We start from the raw sequence: 25246 nt of genomic DNA, 5'->3' as shown, positions 1-25246 counted from the left end.
ACGCTGTCATGACTTTAAGTAATTAAAGAAAACTTAAGTAAACAAACCTAACATTTAATAACAATTACAGGATTTAAGAAAAGTATCTTCACTTGACAAAACGGTTAAAAGCTCGCTAATTGTGTGCGAGCGCGTGTTTGTGTTCAAAACATGTATCATAATACGTTGGTTCTTAAGTATATGCTTTATTATGAATTATTTATATAGGTAATAAATACAATTATACATTATACTTATTTATAATTGACGCATATAGAAACATTCGCTACGAGGACTTTGCCCAAGGGAGGGACGAAGCCTGTATGCAAACTATATAAGCGTAGCGCCACCATATATTGGCGCGAAGCGTACAAGACAATTTATAGGCCAAAAATACCTCCCAGATGGCTGGAAATGGCACTTCCCAGGCCTTGTAAGTTGCATCTAAGCATTTTCTATGTTGAAATTACTAGCAATATTATAAAAATAATAGAAGAAATATGCTCAAAGAGGGGGCAGTCTCCCCCTTCGCCCCACCCCTCCTTGGCTATACGCGCCTGTATAGAAACCAATCAAATCATTATACGTGTTTAGAACCCACACCAAAAAACACACACAAGAACAAACAAAAGACAATCAAAAGCAAGACAAATAGCAATATCAACAAACCAAACACGCACACAACACGCCCCCACCCCCCCCCCCACACACACACGCATACAACCAACACACTATTAATTCAACAGTGTGAACATAAGAAGAAAAAAAAAGAAAAGAATGAAATAATGTTTATATTTTCATCATTTCGAATTAGTGCTTTGTTGTAATTATTAAGTAAAACTTTATGTACAGATTCTAAATAAAGAAGTATAAAGTGAAAGAAACGCCCTCCATGAAATACCGGAATATACTAGTAGAGATGTCAGCGAAATTGACCGATCCCAGTGTGTTCTCAACTGCATAAATAAATCAAAGATTATTACCATAAATTGCTATAAACGATCACTTTATATTTCTGTAAAGAAAGTTAACACTACCACAATTATGATATATGAAGGTCAAAACTAACAAAGCCAGCCCCACAGTTTTAATTAATTTAAGGATTTAGCGGACATATAATACCAAAAAGGGTCTGATGTATATATACTCATGCAATTCATGATCTTTTGTGTTTCGATTAATTAAACGATTGCCCGGATTTTCATGTCGGAAAAATTGATTTGGTTACTGAGTCCTGGACCAGTAGCCCACACATGCACAACAACCCAACCGGGGCTGTTAAGAGAGCTGAAACCGGACTCTTGAAAGTTAGTTCTGTGCCACCATCCACCTTGAGTTAGAGCAGCTACATTTATATATATATATATATATATATATATATATATATATATATATATATATATATATATATATATATATATATATATATATATATATATATATATATATATATATATATATATATATATATATATATATATATATATATATATATATATATATATATATATATATATATATATATATATATATATATATATATATATATATATATATATATATATATATATATATATATATATATATATATATATATATATATATATATATATATATATATATATATATACAATGGTAGCAAGTTGTGCTGGTTATAATAGGTCTCCAAAGGATCGTGACTTTCAGTTCAGTTCAGTTAATCCAGGATAAATTTCAAACCAGTTGTAAATATAGGCAAAGATATTAGAGGCACAATCAAACTTGATATGAACAAAGGAAAAGAAAATGTAATGGTCGAGATAATTAAGTCGTGGAAAGTAAATTAACCTAGCCAATTACCATCGTAACATTTTTTCATACTGGTATGTTGGTTAGGCAAGTAAGAACACTACCGTACCGTCTCTCTTCTTTTAAATTGTGTTAATACAGTACAAGATTACTGCATGATAAGAGGGGGGGGGGGTTGGGGGGGGGGGTTCAATTTGATTACTATGGAAGGGTAGAAGGAGGTTGTTGATAACATGTAAAAGAAAACCCCGATCATGAAGCAAGTTGTTAAAGGAAGGAGTAAACTGCACATACGTCATTCAGATCTATAAAACTACATTAACATATATGATCGTGAAAGAATTGTTCAAAGAAAGGAATGGTGAGCAATAGTGTACAATAATAATAGACACGTGGGGGGAAGGTGGGGCACAGTGGATCAGCAATTTTCATTTTCAATATATACGCATTTTCCTGGTAGATACACTAACATACAATAGCCATTGTCCAGTACTATAATAAAATCCCCCATGATTGGAGTAACATGTTTCCTTCATTTAATTATTCATTAATTAGTGATCCACTGTGCCCCACACCCGAGGCAGAGTGAATCATCCCATGGTGCACAGTGAATCATGTATGAAAACTGCAAGATAAAATACAAGGGTCATTCCATATCAAATCACCAGATTTTGGGGTATGTTGTAGTTCGACATTTTTGAAAAATTCCCAAATTTATTGTATGAGTGGACCACCATAAAATAAGCATATTCTGAAAATTTCAGTTGCATTGCTTTACAATTGGCCGATTTAAAATTCTTTGAAATTCCGCAATTTGTTGTTACCATGGCAATTTGGCATATTCTTGACTTTTGAGGTCTCATTTCTCAGCAATTACACATTCTACTACCTTTCTATTACAGATGCCTATAGAGTCTAACCCATAGAACAGGAAAATAAAAAATTAGGCTACAAAAATATTGTCTTGTGGAGTTAGGTCAACTTAAAAGTGTCAAAATATTTGATTTTTGTACTTTTCACTAAAAAATGTGCTATTTTGAGTGATGAATTGCTCCTAAACCATTGCTTCAGGGTACTTGATTCTTTCAGAGGTTATTATGTCTAGTACAAACATTACAAAATAATGATTACAATGCTTTCCTAGACTATGTTTGCAAGTTGTGCAACTCTAAATTTGCTATTTCATGCTGCGATTCAGCATGAGGTAGGGGTTTTGATGCCAATTTTTTACCAAAGTAACCATGTTAGAGGTGTCAGGGTTTATACTTTATTAATAAGTATAAAGTTCTTACACATTAAGAAATTTCAGGGTTCTAGCTGTTCTCAATATTAATTTATGAAGTTGTTAAGTTGCTCCGATGTACAAAAGAGGTCGTTTTTGACGGCCAATAACTCAAAACGCGTCAAATTAAAAAAAATTGATAATTTTTTCTGGAAGAGATATAGTACCACCCTGTTTGTACAAAAAATTTCAGGAGGGTGTTTTGCCTTAATTTGAAATGAAAAATCCTCACAGTTTGGGATTTTTACAAAAAACATTTTTGCCTGTTTTGATGTTCCATGAGTTTTGACCCTGGGTATTGTACTGTACTTCAAGGTCATTCAGTTCAATACTGTGCAGTTTTTAATTTCATAAAACAAAATACTATTTGCAATGTACTTGTCTGCTCCTGGTTGAATTCATTTAATTAGAAGACTTATAAAATGAATTTCAACCAGTACACACATATGTATGTACAGTGTGTACAGTACACACACTGTACTGAGTGTATATGTACGGAGTCCCATGAGTGCCAGAAGACTATGTTTAAACTACTGTAACACTAATATACACACTGTACATATACAATTGGTTGAATTAGAAGACTTTACTATAGAATTAATTTCAACCAGTACATAGATGTATGTACAGTACAAAACTGTACTGGGTGTACATGTACAGTGTGTTAGTGTTGTTTTAACATAGTCTTCTGGCACTCATGGCACTCCGTACATATACACTCAGTACAGTGTATGTACTGTACACACTGTACATACATATGTGTGTACTGGTTGAAATTCATTTTATAAGTCTTCTAATTAAATGAACTCAACCAGGAGCAGACAAGTACATTGCAAATAGTATTTTGTTTTATGAAATTAAAAACTGCACAGTATTGAACTGAATGACCTTGAAGTACAGTACAATACCCAGGGTCAAAACTCATGGAACATCAAAACAGGCAAAAACGTTTTTTGTAAAAATCCCAAACTTTGAGGATTTTTCATTTCAAAATAAGGCAAAACACCCTCCTGAAATTTTTTGTACAAACAGGGTGGTACTATATCTCTTCCAGAAAAAATTATCAATTTTTTTCAATTTGACGCGTTTTGAGTTATTGGCCGTCAAAAACGACCTCTTTTGTACATCGGAGCAACTTAACAACTTCATAAATTAATATTGAGAACAGCTAGAACCCTGAAATTTCTTAATGTGTAAGAACTTTATACTTATTAATAAAGTATAAACCCTGACACCTCTAACATGGTTACTTTGGTAAAAAGTAAAAAATTGGCATCAAAACCCCTACCTCATGCTGAATCGCAGCATGAAATAGCAACTTTAGAGTTGCACAATTTGCAAACATAGTCTAGGAAAGCATTGTAATCATTATTTTGTAATATTTGTAGTAGACATAAGAACCTCTGAAAGAATCAAGTACCCTGAAGCAATGGTTTAGGAGCAATTCATCACTAAAAATAGCACATTTTTTAGTGAAAAGTACAAAAATCAAATATTTTGACACTTTTAAGTTGACCTAACTCCACAAGACAATATTTTTGTAGCCTAATTTTTTATTTTCCTGTTCTATGGGATAGAATCTTTAGGCATCTGTATTAGAAAGGTAGTAGAATGTTCAATTGCTGAGAAATGAGACCTCAAAAGTCAAGAAAATGCCAAAATGCCATGGTGGCGACAAATTGCGGAATTTCAAAGTGTGATAAATCGGCCAATTGTAAAGCAATGCAACTGAAATTTTCAGAATATGCTTATTTTATGGTGGTCCAATCATACAATAAATTTGGGAATTTTGGAAAGGGTGCAGCAACAGCCATCCGTGATTTGACACGGAATGACCCACAAATAAAATACATCAAGTACTTTCTTTTATTGGGCACAAGCACCTAAAATCAGGGGTGTCAGTCCCTGGTATGTCCTCGCATGCAAATCGGCATGAAATGAATGCCCTACCACAGGTAATGAAAAGTAAAACATGAATGCTAATGTTGCCAATTTTCCTTTCTTTATTCCGGTGCCGCACCATATTACTGGATATTTGGACCTGTGAATGTGTGAGAAAACATATCCAGTTATGCCTGTAGGTCTAAAGTAGGCTATAAAGGAGCATTAATAGAGCTTAGGCCTATGCATGTGACGTCACAAGTTGACTTGGTGGCATAGGCGTACGGGACCATTTCAGTTTTGGGGGGGGGGCAGAACTTTTTGTGCCCGAAAGTTCCCTTGACACTATCTAAGCGGAGCGCCACCATCGGTTGGCGCGTAGCGTACAAGAAAATTTTGGGCACACAATGCCTCTCAGATTGCCGGAAACGGCACTTCTGAGGCCTTGCAAGTTGCATCTAAACATTCTTTATTTTATAATCTCACGTTTTAGAAATTTACACTTCCCCAAAAATTTGGTATATTAGAAGAAGAAAAAATGGTAACATCACTTTGAAGGGGAAAAATGGGACAGTATATTTTTTAAGCTCCTATTTAGTTACCTTATTTATTATTTTAACACAGTACTCAGCTACCTCCAGAAAAACATACATTGTTCAACGACACGTAAGCGGGATAATGTCGCTGTGTCGGGTGAGACTGCAATTTGTCTCACAAAAAGTATAAAATATAACAAAGAATATGATAAACCCGTACTTCTATGCTTGTAGGCACCCCCCCCCCACCATCCATGAAAAAGAAAATGTTTCTTCTATATACACTCATGTTGGGGATATCCAGGTCAAGGGCGGCGGAAGCACTTTTAATCTGGGGGGCACCTACATCAAAGGGTACTTTGCAGAAATTCGATTGGACTGATGCAGCCCTTTATTTAGTACCCTTTATAACTCTTATTGTATTATCTTATTTGTGTATACACATCACTCCATCAACGCCCCCCCCCTAAAGGAAAATATGCATACTAGCACTGCAATATCCAATACGCAAATTGGGAAACAAGGAACAAGTTTTCTCTGCCCTTTGATGTAGGTGCCCCCCAGATTAAGCTTTCAAAATGAGGTGAAATCATGCTAGTTGCTAATGTAGGAATCTTCCGAATTAGACTGGTTTTTTCTTGTTAATATTTTAACAAATTTTCCGTTCGAAATAGTTTTAAGTTTGACCCACAGAAATTCATTAAAAGTCACTGGCTTAGCCAGGATATGCAAAGTTGTATGCACGACTATCTGAGCGGAGCGCCACCATCGGTTGGCGCGGAGCGTACTATAAAAATTTTTGGTTTTACAAACCCCTCAGATGGCCGGAAACGGCCCTTCCCGAGTGTTCATTATGGTTCCCTGGCCTCTTGCTAACTTGAGGCACCTCAATTTTTATATAGAAAAAAGGCACATTTTTAACCTGAGGAAAAGTGGAGGGGGGGGGGGGGCACGTGCCCCTGTGCCCCCCGGTTCCGCCGCCCTTGGTCCAGGTAAACAATTGACTAGTTAGAAAAAAAATTGATCTTGCAAAAAGCGTGGTAGCCCAGATGAACTGCGCTTACGGTGGTGTTACACGGAAATATTCGGGCATCATGATGCTAAATAAAGAAAATCATGGAATTGTCGGGCAAAAATTTGAAAAAGATTCGGGCAAGCTACTGCATATTTATATTCCAGATGCCTAAAAAAAAAAAAAATATATATATATATATATATATATATATATATATATATATATATATATATATATATATATTTTTTTTCTCCTCTTAGGCTGCCCGAATTTTTCAGGACTTTTGCCCGAATTTCTTGTCCTCTGGAAATTTGGGGGGGGGGGAGTCTGCCCCCCTGCCCCCCCCCGCCTCGTACGCCTATGGTGGGCAGCACAATTAAAAATTTTGTGGCGCGAAATAATTTGGCCACAGTAGGCCTAGGCTATAGGCATAACACACATGCATGTGTTTCACGTAACCACACGCACGTTTTTTTTATTTTTTCATTGTAGCCATAGCCTACAGGTGATGACGCAAATGACATCATTGCATAGGCCTAGCAAAACTACTAAACCGTCACTATCGATAATTTACCAGTGTTGTTATATAACAACATCATTTAGCAAAAATACATTGTCCAAACATTCACATAGTATGAGAAACAGATGTGATAAAGTCCATGGGGCACAGTGGATCACTGACCAATGTGATTCACTGTGCCCCGATCCACTCTGCCCCAATATGGTTTTGCACAATGATTGTTACCTAACTATAACACTAGGCTCAAACATGACTAAACACATAGTCCTATATCTGTTGCTAAAATATTTTATTCAATGATGATGAAGTCAACTTCATATGAATTCATCCTATTTTTAGGAGACTTGGATGATGACATTCAAAATTTTAGATTTGGAGATGAAAATCAAGAAATCCTCACCAATTTCCGAGAAGCTGCGCCTCCCTACTAACGTTTCTGTGACTTGTAGGCTCAAAGGCTTGTGTTGAAATGGTGGCGCTATACATTAATAATTTCTTGATTTTCTAGAGTTATCCATGATGATTCACTGTGCCCCGTGATCCACCGTGCCCCACCTCCCCCTATGATTATTTGCGGAGACTTCAGGGATTACGTATAGTTACATTGTCCGCCCACAACGCTTCATAAGATCCTCAAATTATATATGAAGCACTTCAATTAGCCTTCCAGTATGTCTTTTCTTTATAGAATAACAAAAAACGGTCAAGTTAGTACCAAACCGTTAGGCTCACTCGGTGGCGTAGGAAGGTACTTTTGAGTGGGGGGGGGGGGGCGCTGAAGACTGATGGCCGGCCTGGGGGGGGGTCTAAGGGGAGGGGTGTCCCCCTGGATTTTTTTGCATTTGCAGGTGGCCTCAGATGCAATTTGGTGCAATATAGCACACTTCAACACCCACTCCATTTTGTAAACTTAATTTTGTATTTTCCCCTGGCCTTAGATGCAATTTGGTGCTCCAAATGAGATTTTTTTCTCATATGGAAATGAAAAAGGGGTTTTCTGACTTGCGAAGCGGGGGGGGGGGCGGCGGAATGATACTTCCGCCCCTCCACATTTTTCACTGGGGGGGGGGCTGGCGCCCCCAGCCCCCCGGTTCCTACGCCCTTGGGCTCACTACCAAATCTGTCATGGGAGCATGTTCGCTAATATAGAGAACTTGTTTTGACACATACCTGCATCTCCAGAGTATGCTCCAAGCCGTAGAGTATATTCTTGTGATTCGTCGGAAATATAAAAGGAATAGTATACGGCATAGAATGTCTCGCTGGCAACATTACCCAGGTCGATGCGCAGCTCGTATCGTCTTTGATTTTTCAAGCTGTAGATCTTGTCGTTTCCAAGCCAGAAGTTCTCCCTTATGTTACCAAAGCCCTCTTTGTAGTCACTCCAATACAGATTAAAATCTTGAGCGACATCCATTCGTCGTTGGATTACCTGGAAATGTACAGATCATATACAGAGAAAGATCAACACGTTTAACGAGCAGACTATAACCTTAAAAAAAAAACACTTCATTTTCATCATGTCACTTTATATAAATATCATTTACTCCCTTTTTCCCATTAAAAGAATGTCATTTTAAAAATAAAAATAAGAATAGTAATAATAATAAATTACCTAGATCTGACAATTTACCTATGTCACAATCTAAATATGTGTGCCCGACTTACCGTCCAGCCTCCTCCATTTAATTGGACATATCGCAGTAAACCTCAAACGGGGGGCCAGTCCAATTATTAGGCTTGACTTCATACCAAGGGCGTAGGAACCGGGGGGGCTGGGGGCGCCAGCCCCCCCAGTGAAAAATATGGGGGGGGCGGAAGTATCGTTCCGCCCCCCCGCTCCGCAAGTCAGAAAACCCCTTTTTCATTTCCAAGTGAGAAAAAAATCTCATTTGAAGCACCAAATTGCATCTAAGGCCAAGTGAAAATGCAAAATTCTTTACAAAATGGAGTGGGTGTTGAAGTGTGCTATATTGCACCAAATTGCATCTGAGGCCACCTGGAAATGCAAAAAAATTCCAAAGGGGAGGGGGACACCCCCTCCCCTTAGACCCCTCCCCCAGGCCGGCCATCAGTCTTCAGCCCCCCACTCAAAAGTACCTTCCTACGCCACTGCTTCATACACACCGCTCTCTTCTTTACCGTCAGTAAAGACTTGCGAACAATCAGAATATTGGTTTCCCTGACGACCATAACATTGAGGTATACCGTTCCAATATTCACAATCTTCGTTAGGATCACAACCTTCGGAGACGTTACATGTGAGGTAATCGTTTTTGCAAAGACATATTTTATCACAACTTGGAGAGGTGTAAATTTCTCCTTCCTGAAAAATTAAGAAAAATATTGTACTTTTTGGTGACACATAGGCGCTAACAGTTACTTTATAGTAAAATAAGGGTAAAGTAGTAACAGTATAGAGTGTAATAATGATCGTGAAGGACTATTCGTTTGTATTATACATCCACGTTTGAAGTAAAAATAAATGGTTAACCCCCCCCCCCCCCCAAATCATACAATCGTTCTCGCACGTTTACAGAATACAAACAATGAATGCATAAAAAACTAAAACTACGAGATAACTAGACCAATCAGAACTCTGTATGATGATATATTTTTGTGCAGTTTAGCTCTAACAAAATATCTATAAAAGTATAACCATGGTTCTGATTCTTGTAGTCAATTTGGCAAACACTTTACTATACCCTTGATTGCCATTAACTTAAAGTTGAGGTTAACATGCAGGAACAATTTCTTTTGTACGATACAAATGATCAATACAATAAATTTGTGCAAATTCTCACCGGTACGACTGTTTCGTTCCCTGTTAGTCCATGGCCCATGTAACATCCACAATCTTGAAGTGGGACACAATCATCATTTAGTATCAAGTAACCAGTAGGACACACACATGTTGTAATATCAGTACATGCCATGCTGCAGGACGAATTAGCACAAGAGCCCTCACATTTACAGGTACTTAGTACTTGATTAGGTGGGCACGAATCGATGTCTGAAAGAAACAAGAATTGTCAAATCACGGCAGCTGTTTGATCATGAAATCACGTACTATCTTTTGACAATGTAAGGCTTATGCTGTTTATATCGATGTGATATCAGTTGAAAATCAAAATCATTATTAATACCTGGTGTAATGGTAAGGTCAGAGGTCGTTTCGCTTTCCTCAGTATAGGTGACGTTGTCACATCTCTCCTTAAACCTATAACATAATCACAACAACGCTACTTAAATAGAAGTCATTTATTTATTACTAACTTTGAGATCTATAGGCAGTCAATACCCTGTAGCTACTTAGCAGGTTATTAAGCAATTTTTTCAATTAGAGTTGTTAAAGCGAAATTAGTGTTTTTCTTCATTTGCGAAACAAAATTATGCCTGTTGAAAATTTGGAGTACTTTAATAACATGTTGTAGATTGGAGGATTTCATTTATCTCTCGACCGTCAAATGGTAAAGCAAATACATTCTATTTAGCACAATTCAACACAAAAAAACCCCACAAGTTTTAAATATTTAATATATTATTTGGTCAAAATGAGAACTCGAAATAGCAGAAAAACATACATCTGTTTCATTAAGAGATTGATCATAACATATTCTAATCTTTGTAACCTTAATCGCTGGTCCCCTGTAGTGGCAAATACTAATTAAGATTTAATAGATTAGTACAACTGAGTGAATTAGTGCAAGGACAAATTAAAACACTAAGCCTATACACTGAAAACTTAAATTGGTTCACCGACTAACAAAACGTTAGTCCATCTGGTGCCTCTCCCGACTAACATAGCCTTAGTCAGTTGCTATACCGACTAATTTATTCCTTAGTCAGTTGGATTTCTTAGTCGGTCATCTTAGTCCGTCAGCTTAGTCGATCAACAATTTTTTAGTCGGTAAATGTTTATTAGTCAGTTACATTAGTTGGTGACATTAGTCGGTCTTGACCGACTAATTTATATGAGCCACCGACTAGTTTATAGCAGGTTTTACATTAGTCAGGATGGTGCCTCTCCCGACTAACCTTTCTTAGTCGGTATCGACTGACTAGTTGCACTGACTAGATTCACTGAAAGAATTAAACCCGACTAGTTTCACTGACTAGTATCACTGAAAGAAAAGAGAGCAGAAGAAACACAAATAATGTGTACGTTGGCAGTATTTATTTCTGATAAAACTTCTGATGTCTACAAAAGGCTGACTTTCGACAGATAGAGAAGAAATCACTGTAAATAAAATCTGAAAATCTGATTTTTTTTTCCAACAAAGTTAAGACAAGTTAATGGATCAAACATGAATCGCAAAAGTATAGCACTGCACAATAATGCAAAGTTGAGTCTTGGGCAAGGGTTCCTCATGACTTTCGTTTTAAAGTGGTACCCCAAATCGACACCAGTTAAGTCTTCACGAACAAAGAGTGTTTCTCTTAACTACAAATGGCCTCCCACTTGTCTTCAGGAAGCCAAAATCTGCACCATTATTGACCTGTGAACAGAAAATATGATATACGTGTAAGCACAGATACAGATATAGCACATGATAACTCACATTATCATAAACATACATTTACATTAAAATTTTATAACATATTGGGAGGTATACATTTAAATCTAGGTCCCTCAAATTATAAGCCAGGAATAGCAGCTTTACCAAATTATTATTAGCTTTGCACAGCATAACACCAAGTTATTTCTCAAAGCTTAATAATTATGTTAATCATGTTAATAATGATCCCAATAGACCGGGATCCCAGAGGGTTTGGTTAGCTGGGAAGGTAACCAATTGCCTTGTACATCACAATGTTCACAGTGCATTCCTGTATATGAAACCAGACGACTGGCAAACAGACAGTGGTGGGTGTGGCTGGGAGAGCAATTTTAAAGTCACCTGATAGCTAACCTAGATCAGTTTTCATGGTAACCACATCAAAGTAAGTACAATATGTCAGGTATGGCCCCAAGAGCAACAAATGGCCATTGCCAGTAATTATTGGTGGTGGGGTACCCCTGCCAGTGATCTATAATTGACCCCTCAAGGCTGACCTAGGTCAGCTCATGAGGTAACCACTTGAAACCTACTGGAAAATGTTGGTTAGGGCTTCAGATACAACTGATGGGCATTGCCAGTAATTTTTATTGGTGGGGTACCCCTGCCAGTAGACCCCCAAAATGCCCATCCCCCATTGACCTAGATGAGCTCATGATGTAACCAGTTGAAAACTACTGGAAAATGGTATCACTTCATATGTAAGGGATGGGAATTTCCAGTCATTTATATTGGGGGGGGGGGGGTACCCCTGCCAGTAGACCCCCAAAATGCCCATTCCCTCATTGACTTAGGTCAGCTCATGAGATAACCAGTTGAAAAATTACTGGAAAATGATAGGTATCACTTCATATGTAAGGGATGGGCATTTCCAGTCATTTACATTGGTGGGGTACCCCTGCCAGTCGACCCCCAAAAAGCCCCCCCCCCCCTCATTGAAAACCAGTTGAAAACTACTGGAAAACTATTGACAGGATTCTATATGTAAGGGATGGGCGGACTCTGGCAGTGGTGGCCCACCAATATAAAATACTGGAAATGCCCATCCTTACATATGAAGTGATACCTATCATTTTCCTGTAGGTTTCAACTGGTCAAATCATGAGCTCACCTAGGTCAATGAGGGGATGGGCATATTGGGGGTCTACTAGCAGGGGTACCCCACCAATATAAATTACTGGCAATGCCCATCCCTTGTATCTGAAGTCCTAACCAACATTTTCCAGTAGGTTTCAAGTGGTTACCTCATGAGCTGACCTAGGTCAGCCGTGAGGGGTCAATTATAGATCACTGGCAGGGGTACCCCACCACCAATAATTACTGGCAATGGCCATTTGTTGCTCTTGGGGCCATACCTGACACATTGTTCTTACTTTGATGTGGTTACCATGAAAGCTGCTCTAGGTTAGCTATCAGGTGACTTTAAAATTGCTCTCCCAGCCACATCCACCACAGTCGGTTTGCCAGTCATCAGGTTTCATATACAGGAATGCATTGTGAACATTGTGATGTACCAGGCAATTGGTTACCTTCCCAGCTAACCAAACCCTCTGGACTCCCGCTCTACAGATCAGTGAAAATTTGACCAAACTTATGAAGCTTGCACGTAAATGATATACTAGACTGGTTTTTTTTTTAAATCAGGTTATGAAAAGTATCTTAAATATCATTAAACAGTTGGGTACAATAGTTAAACTCACTCTTCCATCTTTTTTCTCTATGGTACTTGTTCCTTTGCTTTTTGGACTCTTGGATAAACTCTTTTGTTCTGCGAAGGGTACCAATATATCATCTTAAAACATGTCTTTAAGCCATATATAACGCAGTTCTCCTCTTCTGTTGTTGCCTCCACACTGGTGTCGTACATCACAGGAAAGCTCACCCTTGACTTAGATATTTGGCTTTTCAATTCCTGCTGGAAGAAAGAAACAGCAAAGTATTCATCATTTGAAAAAATAAATAAATAAAGTTGTCACCACAAAGTTATGTGAGATTTGCTTCCACTATAGTCTCAAAAAACAATCCCAAAGTTTGAAGCAGACTGTATAAAGCTGAAAATTTGAACGAGAGTGTCATCACCATTGCAACCAGAATCAAATGCCCAGAATACAGAGATAATAAAACATGGGCTAAATCTTTGTTTGTTTTTATGATCTTTAAAAATATAAAATTTTAGAAACAGAAATGCACTGAGCCAACTTATTTATAGGCGTAATCGTTTTTAGTTGTTATTTTGCTTGCTCACATAACAAGCCTGTTTAGACCTAGGCTAGAGGAGAATCAGTACTTTGTTACACTAAGTTTGTCTTCGGTCGTTTTGATATAGTCTTACTAGTAGTACTAAAGTATATATTGGACCGGCGAAGACTAGAGAATACCCAGAGTTTTAGCAACTGCGTTAAACTGTATCATCTGATCTATTATTTACGCCAATGAGTTTCATTCAATCTAGGATCAAAAAGAGAAAACTAATTAATCTTAACCTTTAAACTTTGCTACTAAACAGATACGCTTGAATTACAAATAAATGTCAAAAAAACATCATAATCTAAGAATCGATGCATATACATATACATAAACAGAATAATTTGAATTCGCGCAAGTGAACCCTGCACTACATTGGACAGAAAAAAAAACGTGCAATTAGACCAAACTAAACATACTCAATTTTCCGTTACTTCTACATAAAATATCAATGCAAATACAACAACTTACTCTTTTGGCAGTATACTAAAAGCACATGTTATAATAACTTCAGACTATCAAGCTTTCCTGAGAAAAAACGGTTAATACTTCTTACAGTAAGCAAGTCGACCGTGAAGGAATGTCGCAATTGTTTCCTGGGCGTGACCGGAAATTAAATACTAAAAAATGATAAATGAAAAGGTTAAATAGAACTGAAGCGTGCATCCTGACTGCTCGCAACATATAATACCGTTGACTAGCCAACATAATTTGTTCAGCCTACTGTGACTGTACGTTTGAAGGTCTAGCCTTGCTTATTCAATATCACAAAGCCTACCCATTTAGATTCACATGGGAAATTACAGGAAATCTTTACCAAATGAGTGTAGACTTCAAATAAACTATTGAGCCTTATAGTTCCAGCATTTGTTTGGGAATAAATAAGAAGATTATGTGCCACTGTTCAATCTAGCCCAATACACACATAACACATTGTTAATTGGTGTTTAGGATGCACACTTTAGTGTTGAGAATGCACTGCAGTACCCAGTAGAAGCCTATAGGCTACTCACTGTCATTGCACTTGTGTATTGCGAAACGCCAACGTGACAACGGTAGCGTTACACTAACCATAATACAGTACTAGTGCCAGTGGCCTAACAATTAACTTTAATTTTACCTTCAAATTAAAGGAATAACAGGTAGGCCGATGATGCAGTTAATACCTCCATTCTTCTAAAGACCTTCTTGGGTGATTTACGGTTGAAAGTTGCTTAGAGTGATCGTATGAAACTATGCCAAGCCCAGCAAGCTGCCGTTGCCTCTCGGTTTCCAAATTGTAGTGAATCGAATTGGGTTAAAATACATTAGTCTGTCGACACCGACTAAGCTACGATTATGGCGTAAATCGGGTGTCCGTATCGTTCTTAGTCCATGGGTTAAAATACCTTAGTCCGTCGCCACCGACTAAGCTGCGATTATAGTTTCCTTAGTCAGTGTAAACTAACTAAGAAGCAGCGATGAAACGAAGATTTTTGCTAGTCCGTGTGCATTGACTAACGTTACAGACTAATTTAACGTTAGTCCGTGGCAATATTGACTAGTTTATTTTTTCAGTGTACATTACAGGATATAATATACCTTCTGGCGAAGTACTTGGAAATTGGGCTTCAAAGTCACATAAATCTGTAATAGAGAATATAAGAAAATCCCTTTGATATCTTTGTTAACTTTAAAAATTTTGCTTGTGTAGTTAATTTTAGCCTATGTTTTATTTATAATATACAAATAATGAATGGTTATGAGTGCAATAGTGCAAATATTTCATGAGTTGAAAGATGGAATGTTCCATTCAACTCGGCTGCGCCTCGTAGAATGGAACAAATTACATCTTTCAACGAATGAAATATTTGCACTATTGCACGAATGGAAACCTTCAAATTTGGATATAATTGGATGTAAAATGCACTCATGCAACAGATTGTTTCGAACAGACAGCTTTCTCTGCTCTCTTACCATTGAAAAAAAAGTGCTATAAAAAAAAGTATTACACATGGTTCTATTTCATAGAGTGGAATAGAGCGGATTTTGCATGCAATCAACGAGCAATTGACCAATCAAATGACCAGAATACAATTAGGTGTTGTATAAAGAGATACTACACATAGAAAGAGAAGAAATATAATGCAATAAAGAGGATGATATTATAACTGAAATAGTCAGTGTCAAGACAAAGCTCTTTTTTTTGTTTAATCAAGTTTAATATACGAGACAAATAATACGGGAGAATCATCTTGTGTATTGATCTTTTTTTTTCTTTGTCTTTAAAGTGTCTTAGGTTCATGAAATGAATCAACAACTGAATTAATATCCGTGTGTTATTTTACTCCTCGAATCAGCTTATCGTATAGAATACATAGAAACACTTTTCCCTTAATAATATTTGGGTAGACAATTGTTAGAAAACGTTAGCGAGCTTCATTCATGATCCCGCGTTCTAATCAGCACGTTTACATATACAATATTGTTTGCTTAAGAATGCACACATTGAATAACGAATACGGCTACTTTTTTCTGCACATTTTATTAAAAAAGTAAAACAATATATTTTAAAGTGACATACTACCCGCTGATGAGATGTCGACTGAAATAATCACCACGAAGATGAAAAACATGACCAGTTTGACAGTCAAACTGGTCAGTATGGATGCAGTCAAACTTTGACTGCATCCATACTTGGATATATCAATCAGCACACACAGCAGCATATGATTGAATGACAGTAAAAAGTGCAGAAGCAATAACGATGGTGATATTTATTGATTACAATGTCAACTGTCTCAAGCGCATGCGTCAACTTGATTAATTAAGTACCGTAACGAAAGAAAGAAATTTGGTGAAAATATGACAATAAAACTAAACTTGACAGGCCACACTATGGCGGTATAGGTTAAGTTCAGTTTGTTAGATCACTATACATATATACTTTGTCTTTTAGAAGTCCTCTTTTCGTTTAACTTAACAACCTCAATGATATTTATCACATCAACAGTCATCAAATTGTAACCTTTAAAGGCGATATCGCTCATAGACTTTATTTTGAGGGCGCTGGCATTACCGAGGTTTCAGTGGGGTTTACTGGGACCCCGATTAATCACGTGACCTCGGTGACAAATTTAGATCAGTGAATAGCGCAGGCAATCGTATGCGTAACAAGCCCGTACCCATGCACACATAATGTTATAACACAGTTCCATTTTTGTAACGTCGTTTTTTAACCTCTTTCCTGTTCAATCGGTAGTCTGTGCACAACTACAACATTACATTCAACGATTCTTTCAGCATTCCTGCAAATCGTTTGAATTCTATTCAGCGTTAAATCTGTTTCAAGATCTGTTCTACGATCTGGAACTCTTAGATCAGGAACTCTAAGATCTGGAACCTCTAAGATCTGGAACCTCTAAGATCTGGAACTCTTTGACTGGACCCTTCCCAAGTCTGTATTTACCATTGCTAACATTAAAACTTGTCACAAAAGTGATTTGTTACCTACTAGCATTCATATCGTTTGTTGTATAATCTTAATCTCCTGCCTTATTTTTCTCGTAGCCTGATTCCGTGTGGATATATAGTGCGGGTGTGGGGTGGGGAGGGCGGGGGGGGTTTACTTTCTCTGTTTGTCAATTCTTAAGTGTGACACAGTAAGAACAGGCGAGATGTCGTGATGGTATAGTTTTATGTTAAGTTTGTTATATACATCAAATATCTGCTTATTTGTTAGTTGTTCATTTCGTATTTATATTATAGATCAGATTGGAAATGATGAGATAAATATTATCATGATATAACTTGTGGATACATAATTATATGGTAACAGATTCGTAGTGAGTCCGTGCACTTACTCGTATTGTGACATTATTATTGATATTCGCAGTCCCGGCAGCCCCCTCGTGGAATTGTACTCATACTCAGGCATTCGAATATATATATATATAATATATATATATATATATATATATATATATATATATATATATATATATATATATATATATATATATATATATATATATATATATATATATATATATATATATATATATATAAATCCGACCGTTAGGCAACACTTCATGTGAAAAAAATAGCACTTAGGGCACCATTTGACTTAGGGCGACATATATACTGTCGCCCTAAGTTCTGCCTTTTAAATTGGAACGATAGAGTTACATTCTGCAAATATTGTTGGAAGCGAGTCAAGGGGGGTTGAAAAATGTTCGTTTCTATTAAGATTTATAAAGATTAATTAAAAACTAGGTAAATTAGAAAGCATTGAAGATGGGCATTCTGATATGGCTATATGTGCGTGTGTTAAAAACAGCACTTTCGGCAACATTTTGATTATGGCCTTTAAAATGAAAATCGATATGTATATGTTTATTATAAAATCACCCTTTTAAACATATTACCCAAAGGAAAAATATATTAGCCTCTTTTAAGCAATGAATCGCGAAAATGAAGATATATTGCCAATATTGTATTGCACGGTATCTTATTGCACCGAAGAGAAGCCGGCCCTCTATCACGTTACGCTCTTCGCGCAGTACAGCTATACGTACGTACGCGAACCTCGATCGTGCCTAGCTAGCCTATCGAGTATATGCCTAGATACAGTTCATCCAAATGCAGATGTGCGAGTCACACGGCGCGGGAAGAACGGTAAGTTAACTATTTGTGTAGTTCATTTAATGGCATAAGCGGCCGTATTATATTTTCGAAGCACACTCTCCTTGGCTATTATTTATGGCTTTCTCCTAATTACGCCAGCTGGTTAGGTCTATAGGCTGTGCATAACGTTAGGACTAACTCAGTTAAAACGTAACTATGCTTATCATAAGCCTAATTGATATTATCGTGTATTACTATTAGACTAGTACTTGGTAGTACTAGGGCAATTCCAAACGTTTCGCGTCAGGGCTTCAGAAACTTAGAAGAGAGTTGTGTTTGGAGTATGGATAGGTTTTTTCACAATTTTGTTTTCCTTTTTGCTGAGCACTCATATGAATATATATTTGAGCTAGGTTGAGCTTCATTGATAAACAATGATTCATTATTTGACCGATTTTGGACTAGCCTAATTATAAAGGCCTAGTGCCTACTGCATTTTGTATGGAAAAAAAGGTCATTAATTGTAACAAAACATTTATCTTGGGATTTCTCTGAAAGCACTAATTCAAATCACCTGTTAACAATACCACCAATACTATTGGCCTATGTGGCAAATACCACCTGTAAGCTTGGAAAAATATGGCATTATCGCTGCCCGCGGGGGAAATTTATTATAATGCTCCAAGAAGTCCCACTCAAAAAAAAAATGATCAAAGAGTTCCATTGACAACACAAATCATTTTTTCTGTAATACAAAAGTTCAATAAAGTCCTTTGTAAAATTACTTCAAGATACTGATTACACACAATTCATTAAATCATACCCATAACAACCATTGTAAGCATATCAATTCCTCAGCGCCATTCCCTGTGCGGCACATGAACTGAGTTCGACCGCCACAGTTTTAGGCCTATGACTTAACCATATAGACCATTTTCCTACAGCCATAATGTGAAAAGTTTATACCGAAAAACTTAGTTCAAACTGCACTAAACAGAGAAATGTGTTGTCTCTCAAGTTCTGTTCTTTTCTTAACAATACAGTTTAAAATTCCACCGGACTTGGGTGATTTACGATGCAAGGTTAATAAATATCGAACTCAAAACCCTCATTGATAACACACAGTAAATACTGAAGAAAATCACCATTTGATAGCCGTACTTTGTTTGCGTAACCTTCCTCTTGAATATTCATCGACAAATTTAGTTCAAACGGTTTTGGGAAGTATTTTTTCTTTATATATAATAACTTTAAATTGATGTTAAATTCATTTTCATTGGTCACTATCTTCAATCGGACCAAGTACAATCCAATCGAATATCTTCTAAGAAAAATACAAGTTACGCTTTCTTCGGTGGGCACGCCGTTACGTAATATGTGTATCCTGTACTCTGCAATAGGGTACAGCCACACAATGCACAGTGTTCACCTACAACGCCACAGCCGAGATTCGCTTTCAAAACGTCATATTATATCGAACTTAATATTATTTCAAAGAAAATGACCGTAGAATATGCATCATTAAATGTTGAAGCAAGTAATTACCAATTAACTTATCTAATGCAATCCTAATTATAGAAACACTGTTTAAGACCCCCTCTGATGAATGGAATAGTTCAACCAACTTGTCCGCACAGAGCCACAGGATTTTCGGTCCAGGTGATGAGTCATACGCGTCGGTCAGTAAGAGGGCTATTTTGAAGGATGTTTAGTGTGCATTTTAGAAAGAAAGGAATTGATATGTCTGATTGATTCTGCTAACTTTCCAGAAATAATAAATCCCAAGAAAAACAATCCGAAATTTGTAAAAGCTTGGACGGACACATGATGTGCATCTCAACAGTGACTGGTTCAATATACCCTAATGTTGAACAGAAAGAACATTTTCAAATTTATCACTGATGAATGATGTTGCGAGCAGTCGGGATTACTGCACGCTTCAGCTCTATTTAACCTTTTTATTTATCATATTTTAGCATTTAATTTCCGGTCACGCTCAGGAAACAATTACGACATTCCTTCACGGTCGATTTGTTTACTGTAAGAACTATTAACCGTTTTTTCTCAGGAAAGCTTGATAGCCTGAAGTTATTATAGCGTGTGATTTTAGTATACTGCCAAAGAAGTAAGTTGTTGTTTTTGTATTGATATTTTATGTAGAAGTAACGGGAAATTTAGTATGTTTAGTTTGGTTTAATTGCACGTCTTTTTCGATCTAATGTAGTGCAGGGTTCACTTGCGCGAATTCAAATTATTCTGTTTATGTATGTATATGTATATGCATTGATTAGATGCATTGATTATGGGTTTTTTTTCTTCTTTTATTTGTAATTCAAGCATATCTGTTTAGAAACAAAGTTTAAAGGCTATCATTAATTAGTTTTCTCTTATACTGTTTGATCCCAGATTGAATGAAACTCATTGACGTAAATAATAGATCAGATCATACAGTTTTAGGCAGTTGCTAAAACTCTGGGTATTCTCTAGTCTTCGCTTGTCCAAATATCACAAAGTGAGAATGAAAACAACTCTTTATCCTAATTTTTAGTTGATTTTCCTTGTCTGAACCTTCCTTACAGTACTGTATACATCTGGGAAATGGACAGAACAATTTCTAAAGTATATCTATAATTTTGGGAACTGTAGTACCCTACCCTAGAAGGGGAAAGTTGAAGGTCAATAGTGCAAAGGAATAAATAATCTTGTTTGATAAGGACTTTAAGTACATGGGAGGGGGGTGTAGAATATCACTTCATAACATCCCTCTTGCCTTGAGAAAGTTTTGAACAAATTTCTCTTTAACTTGTGAAGTAGGTAAACATCAAAGTTACATCAAATAAATTTCATTATAAAAGGATCTTACATCATGAATATAAAAAGCATATGATAAAAAAGAATACAAGTGAAAGATATTTGGTCAATGAGAGGTTTGATGTAAATGAAAGGAAAAGGGCTGTTCCAACCCTTAAATTTTTAAAATGTATTTTACACGTAAACAATAGCATATATATGCATTCTACTTTCAAGCAGTGTTTCCGCTAAGCCGATATGACGCGATTTTGACGCAATGGCTTGCCGATTTGACGCACTGGCGTTCAGAGAGAGAGAAAAAAAAAGAGGGTTTCATTTTCTCCTGAATTTTGTACAGTTTGAATAGAAGTAAAAAATTGTTCTAAAAGGCATGATGTTCAGAACTTCAACTTGAAGTGAAGAAATTATTACTGTAAATTGTTTCAAATTTATTGTCAGAAATGTTAAATTAACGATCGTTAACTTTACCGTAGCGCTGTTTTTCTATTAACTCGATTGATGTAAAGCTAAATCATATAACGTATATATGCATTGCCTACACTACGATGGTTCGCAATACCAGTGTACTATATATAATATCTGTATAGCCTACCTTACATAAGATTGCAACAGGGTCAGAAATAAGCGGGGCGACCGGTGATTCGCCCTAGCAAGTGCTAAAAAAAGCCCTTCGAAAGCACAATTGCGAGGGCGAAAAAGAAATATAAGAAAAACGGCCTCTTAATATCAGATGTCTGTGTAAATTTAATTGTGACATGCTTTTTGCTTTAGTTAGGGTTTGCAGTAGCAGCGCGAATCGCACAAACAGTTCTCATAATCCAGCATCACATTTGATCAAATTTGAAGCAGTGCGAAGGGTCGTGCACAATCACCGGGAAATTCCCGCGCAGTCACTGGCAAATTACGGCCTCTACTAAGCAATTTCAGTACCAGCGACAATAACCTCATATCCCCGAAAATCTCCGACCACAGAGTAGCCTTACTTCAAACTAAGTCAACATGGAACTCTAACCTAGCCATCTGATTATTTGCTCAAGTTGTGTCGCAAATAAAAAATTAAAATATCCAAGAAACACTGCAATCTCAGAAAACATGTTAGCCTAACAACCACACTAAGTCAATAGGAAATGTAGCCTAACCATCGGTTTGCAAAAAAAAAAATAACAATACTTTGCGTAGCGTTGTTTTCATACTTTCCTTGCTGCTATCATCGCACGCAAGGTAGCCAAACACCACACGTAGTCAACGGGAAAATCTAGCTTAAGCATCTCTTTATTCGCTGAAATTGTGACGCAGTTAGCTAGAACTAAAATATCCATGAAATACTGCAACCTTCGACCACATGTTAGCCTAACAACCACACTAAGGCAATGGGAAATGTAGCCTAACCATCGGTTGCAAAAAAAAAAATGCTGGAAATCGGCAGTTTGGAAGGTATGTGCTATGTCTTAGAGAAGGACTGTTGTATTTTACGTACACCGTCGCTGTGGCGATAGATTGAAGGTTTCAACTTCGAGTACTTTTCAGCGGTAGCCTATAATGGTTTTGTATTTGGTGGTGGGTGATTTGATCCACACACGAAAAAATACATGATTAAAGGAAAGGACACCTTCAGTAGAAGCATTGGCGTAGGAAGGTACTTTTGAGTAGGGGGCTGAAGACTGATGGCCGGCCTGGGAGAGGGGTCTCTTTGTTTTTTTTTGCATTTCAATTAGGTGGCCTCAGATGCAATTTGGTGCAATATAGCACACTTCAACACCCACTCCATTTTGTAAATAATTTTGCATTTTCACCTGGCTAGCTTAGATGCAATTTAGTGCTCCAAATGAGATTTTTTTCTCATTTGGAAATGAAAAAGGGGTTTTCTGACTTGCGAAGCGGGGGGATGGAATGAAACTTCCGCCCCTCCATATTTTTCACTGGGGGCTGGCGCCCCCCAGCCCCCCGGTTCCTACGCCCTTGAGTAGAAGTAAACCTATGTTTTCTATTTCAGTTGATGGGTTATTGGTTTTTCGTCAAATATTCAGTGGATTGACGTTATTTGCTAAACGATCGCAAATTTTGGCAATTAAACTTTCAATGAATTTGCTATACGGTCGCAGCTAACTAGGAAGAGGGTAATTGTGCTTACTTGATCCTGATGAATGCTTACAACCTTTTCCGTAAACAACATATTGAACTTTGGAAAAGCGCCCCTTAAATCTTAAAAAAGCCCTCGTAAATACATTAAGGGGGCGTTTTTAACTTTTCATTTTCCAAAATAGCCCCCAGAGCCAGATCTAAATTCCTACCCTGCATTGCAATTGGTGCACTATATTTGAGCCAAATTTAGCTTGAAAAGTAAAGCGTAATATGCATCGAACTAATTTATTATTATTTAGCAATCATGGTTTAAATAAAGCTCAGGGTTCCATGCGTCAATTTAAAATCAGACATTTGATTGGCCGATGTTTAGTACACAGGGGCATAGCCAGTATGTAGCACTGTAGGCCTGGGCCTACACTTTTTTGGCCAAGTTTTCCTTTTTTGTAAAACACCCATAACTCAAATCCATAAGCTTGCTAGACGAGTTTTAGAGTATAGACAGGAACACTATTGAAATGAACGTACCTGTAGCAAGAATATGGCTAAGTTAGGTGACCTATTCTTCTGTCATCTAGGCTTTCATTTCTATCGTGTGCCGTTTTAATCAACACTCTACCTGCCGAAAAAGACTAGGATCCGATCTTGTGAGTTTTTAAGCATCTAGTTTAGAACCCGATTACGCAGATAATATTTCAGTTGAGAAACATTCCACAGTCAAATAAGCCTATCGTTGATTAACAGTCTTTATAGAGCTGCAGCACTTTTTGCCTGTTGTTACTGGCTTACTGTACATGTACCTTGCATATTTTAAATACATTATGTAGTATTGAATTAAGTACTTTTTTAACTCCTTTGTTTTGGGGTTTAAAAGTGATATTGTATGAGGTGTCTCAAGTTACCAAGAGGCCAGGGAACCAAAATGAACACTCGGGAAGGGCCGTTTCCGGCCATCTGGGGGTTTGTAAAACCAAAATTGTTCTTGTACGCTCCGCGCCAACCGATGGTGGCGCTCCGCTTAGATAGTTGTGCCTACAACTTTGAAAATCCTGGCTACACCCCTGGTACTATACTATTGGCAAAAAACATAAGAAAACATTGACCAATTGTGTTTTGGGTTCAATAAAGTAATTTTCCCGGAATTTTACCCCTATCTCCTTAGACCCTTACCACAGGACGGGGTGAGTCAAATATTTAGATATTAGCCATTTTGACTCAATGAGAAATTTCTTAGAGGAAACACTGCTGTCCTGTAAGAAAAACTATGTCACTTGTAGCTGACTTTTCCAGTCCATTTAACTTTCTCCATCCCCAAAAGATGTTCCTTTTTATTTGAGGCATTTTTTCATTTCCTGTTGCTTTGTATATATCTATTATGTAGATCGTTTTTAGTATACATGTACCAGAAAATACCTGAAATAAAGCATCTTTTCCCATTCTTATTTATTGAAGGATCACCACTTATTTATTGAATAATGACATCGTTTTATGTATTATTTCATTCCTCCAGTGAATCAGATGCTGTAGCAAGTGAAGGAGGAAAACCTGTAACTCCCGGCAGTATGAGGCAGTGGAAATTATCCACAGATGAACCTTACTTGTGAGAAAAACCCAACTGGATGCTGTTCGAAGGAACGTCATTATCCTAATAAACCCAATGGCTCATGAAACGGTATCTCCTTTCAAATCAGCTTTCCTCATTTGCTCTATAGGGAAAAACTAAAAGAGCCTACCTAGAAGTCAGGAAATTTGTCCGTGCAAAAATGAAAGCACTACTGTGTGAGTTTTGTATGCAAAAAATATCTGAATGACTGTGGTGAATGGAGAAAGATATTTTTTCTATTGTTGTGAATAATATAAGATTTAATAAAAAGTGCTGCTATAAATAAGTATCAATGTTGCTGTGTTTGTGTTATTGTTTTTGAGGGTGAACTGTTTCTTTTT

General features: G+C 37.0%; 2 protein-coding genes and 1 long non-coding RNA gene across 4 annotated transcripts in view; 1 reads left to right on the top strand and 2 right to left on the bottom strand.

Annotated features, from left to right (window-relative positions):
- LOC139978823 (NADH dehydrogenase [ubiquinone] 1 alpha subcomplex subunit 7-like) overlaps nt 1-25198 on the top strand; it is a 45776-nt gene extending 20578 nt beyond the window's left edge. Inside the window, exon 4 of the mRNA XM_071989351.1 lies at nt 24813-25198. Within this exon, the coding sequence (XP_071845452.1) occupies nt 24813-24906 (94 nt within the window). The 3' untranslated portion in view covers nt 24907-25198. The remainder of the gene's footprint in view (nt 1-24812) is intronic.
- LOC139975277 (techylectin-5A-like) lies at nt 835-10365 on the bottom strand. The gene is made up of 5 exons (XM_071983061.1): nt 10148-10365; nt 9806-10014; nt 9102-9327; nt 8172-8433; nt 835-935 (listed from the first exon to the last, which is right to left on the bottom strand). The coding sequence occupies exons 3-5, from the start codon at nt 9192-9194 to the stop codon at nt 835-837; spliced, it is 456 nt and encodes a 151-aa protein (XP_071839162.1). The 5' UTR covers nt 9195-9327; nt 9806-10014; nt 10148-10365.
- Nucleotides 10733-15349, bottom strand: LOC139972880 (uncharacterized). Of its 2 annotated transcripts, none has more exons than XR_011795085.1 (3): nt 14276-15349; nt 13261-13475; nt 10733-11500 (listed from the first exon to the last, which is right to left on the bottom strand). It is a non-coding gene; the product is annotated as an uncharacterized lncRNA (long non-coding RNA). The 2 variants fall into 2 exon arrangements; XR_011795086.1 differs by having other exon boundaries at nt 13261-13472.
- Nucleotides 25199-25246: the final 48 nt, after the last annotated feature.

Source organism: Apostichopus japonicus, chromosome 2 (genome assembly GCF_037975245.1).
Source record: "Apostichopus japonicus isolate 1M-3 chromosome 2, ASM3797524v1, whole genome shotgun sequence".
NCBI lineage: Eukaryota > Metazoa > Echinodermata > Holothuroidea > Aspidochirotida > Stichopodidae > Apostichopus > Apostichopus japonicus.
The sequence above is the reverse complement of the archived record's forward strand: the minus strand, read 5'-3'. Positions and strand labels throughout refer to the sequence as shown.

Coding starts and splice junctions, on each gene's coding strand:
- LOC139975277 (XM_071983061.1), bottom strand. CDS start 9,194: ATGGTCGTCAGGGAAACCAATATTCTGATTGTTCGCAAGTCTTTACTG. Junction 8,434..9,101: donor TGAAGCAGTGGCGTAGGAAG/GTACTTTTGAGT, acceptor GTACATTTCCAG/GTAATCCAACGACGAATGGA. Junction 936..8,171: donor AGCATACTCTGGAGATGCAG/GTATGTGTCAAA, acceptor TTATTTATGCAG/TTGAGAACACACTGGGATCG.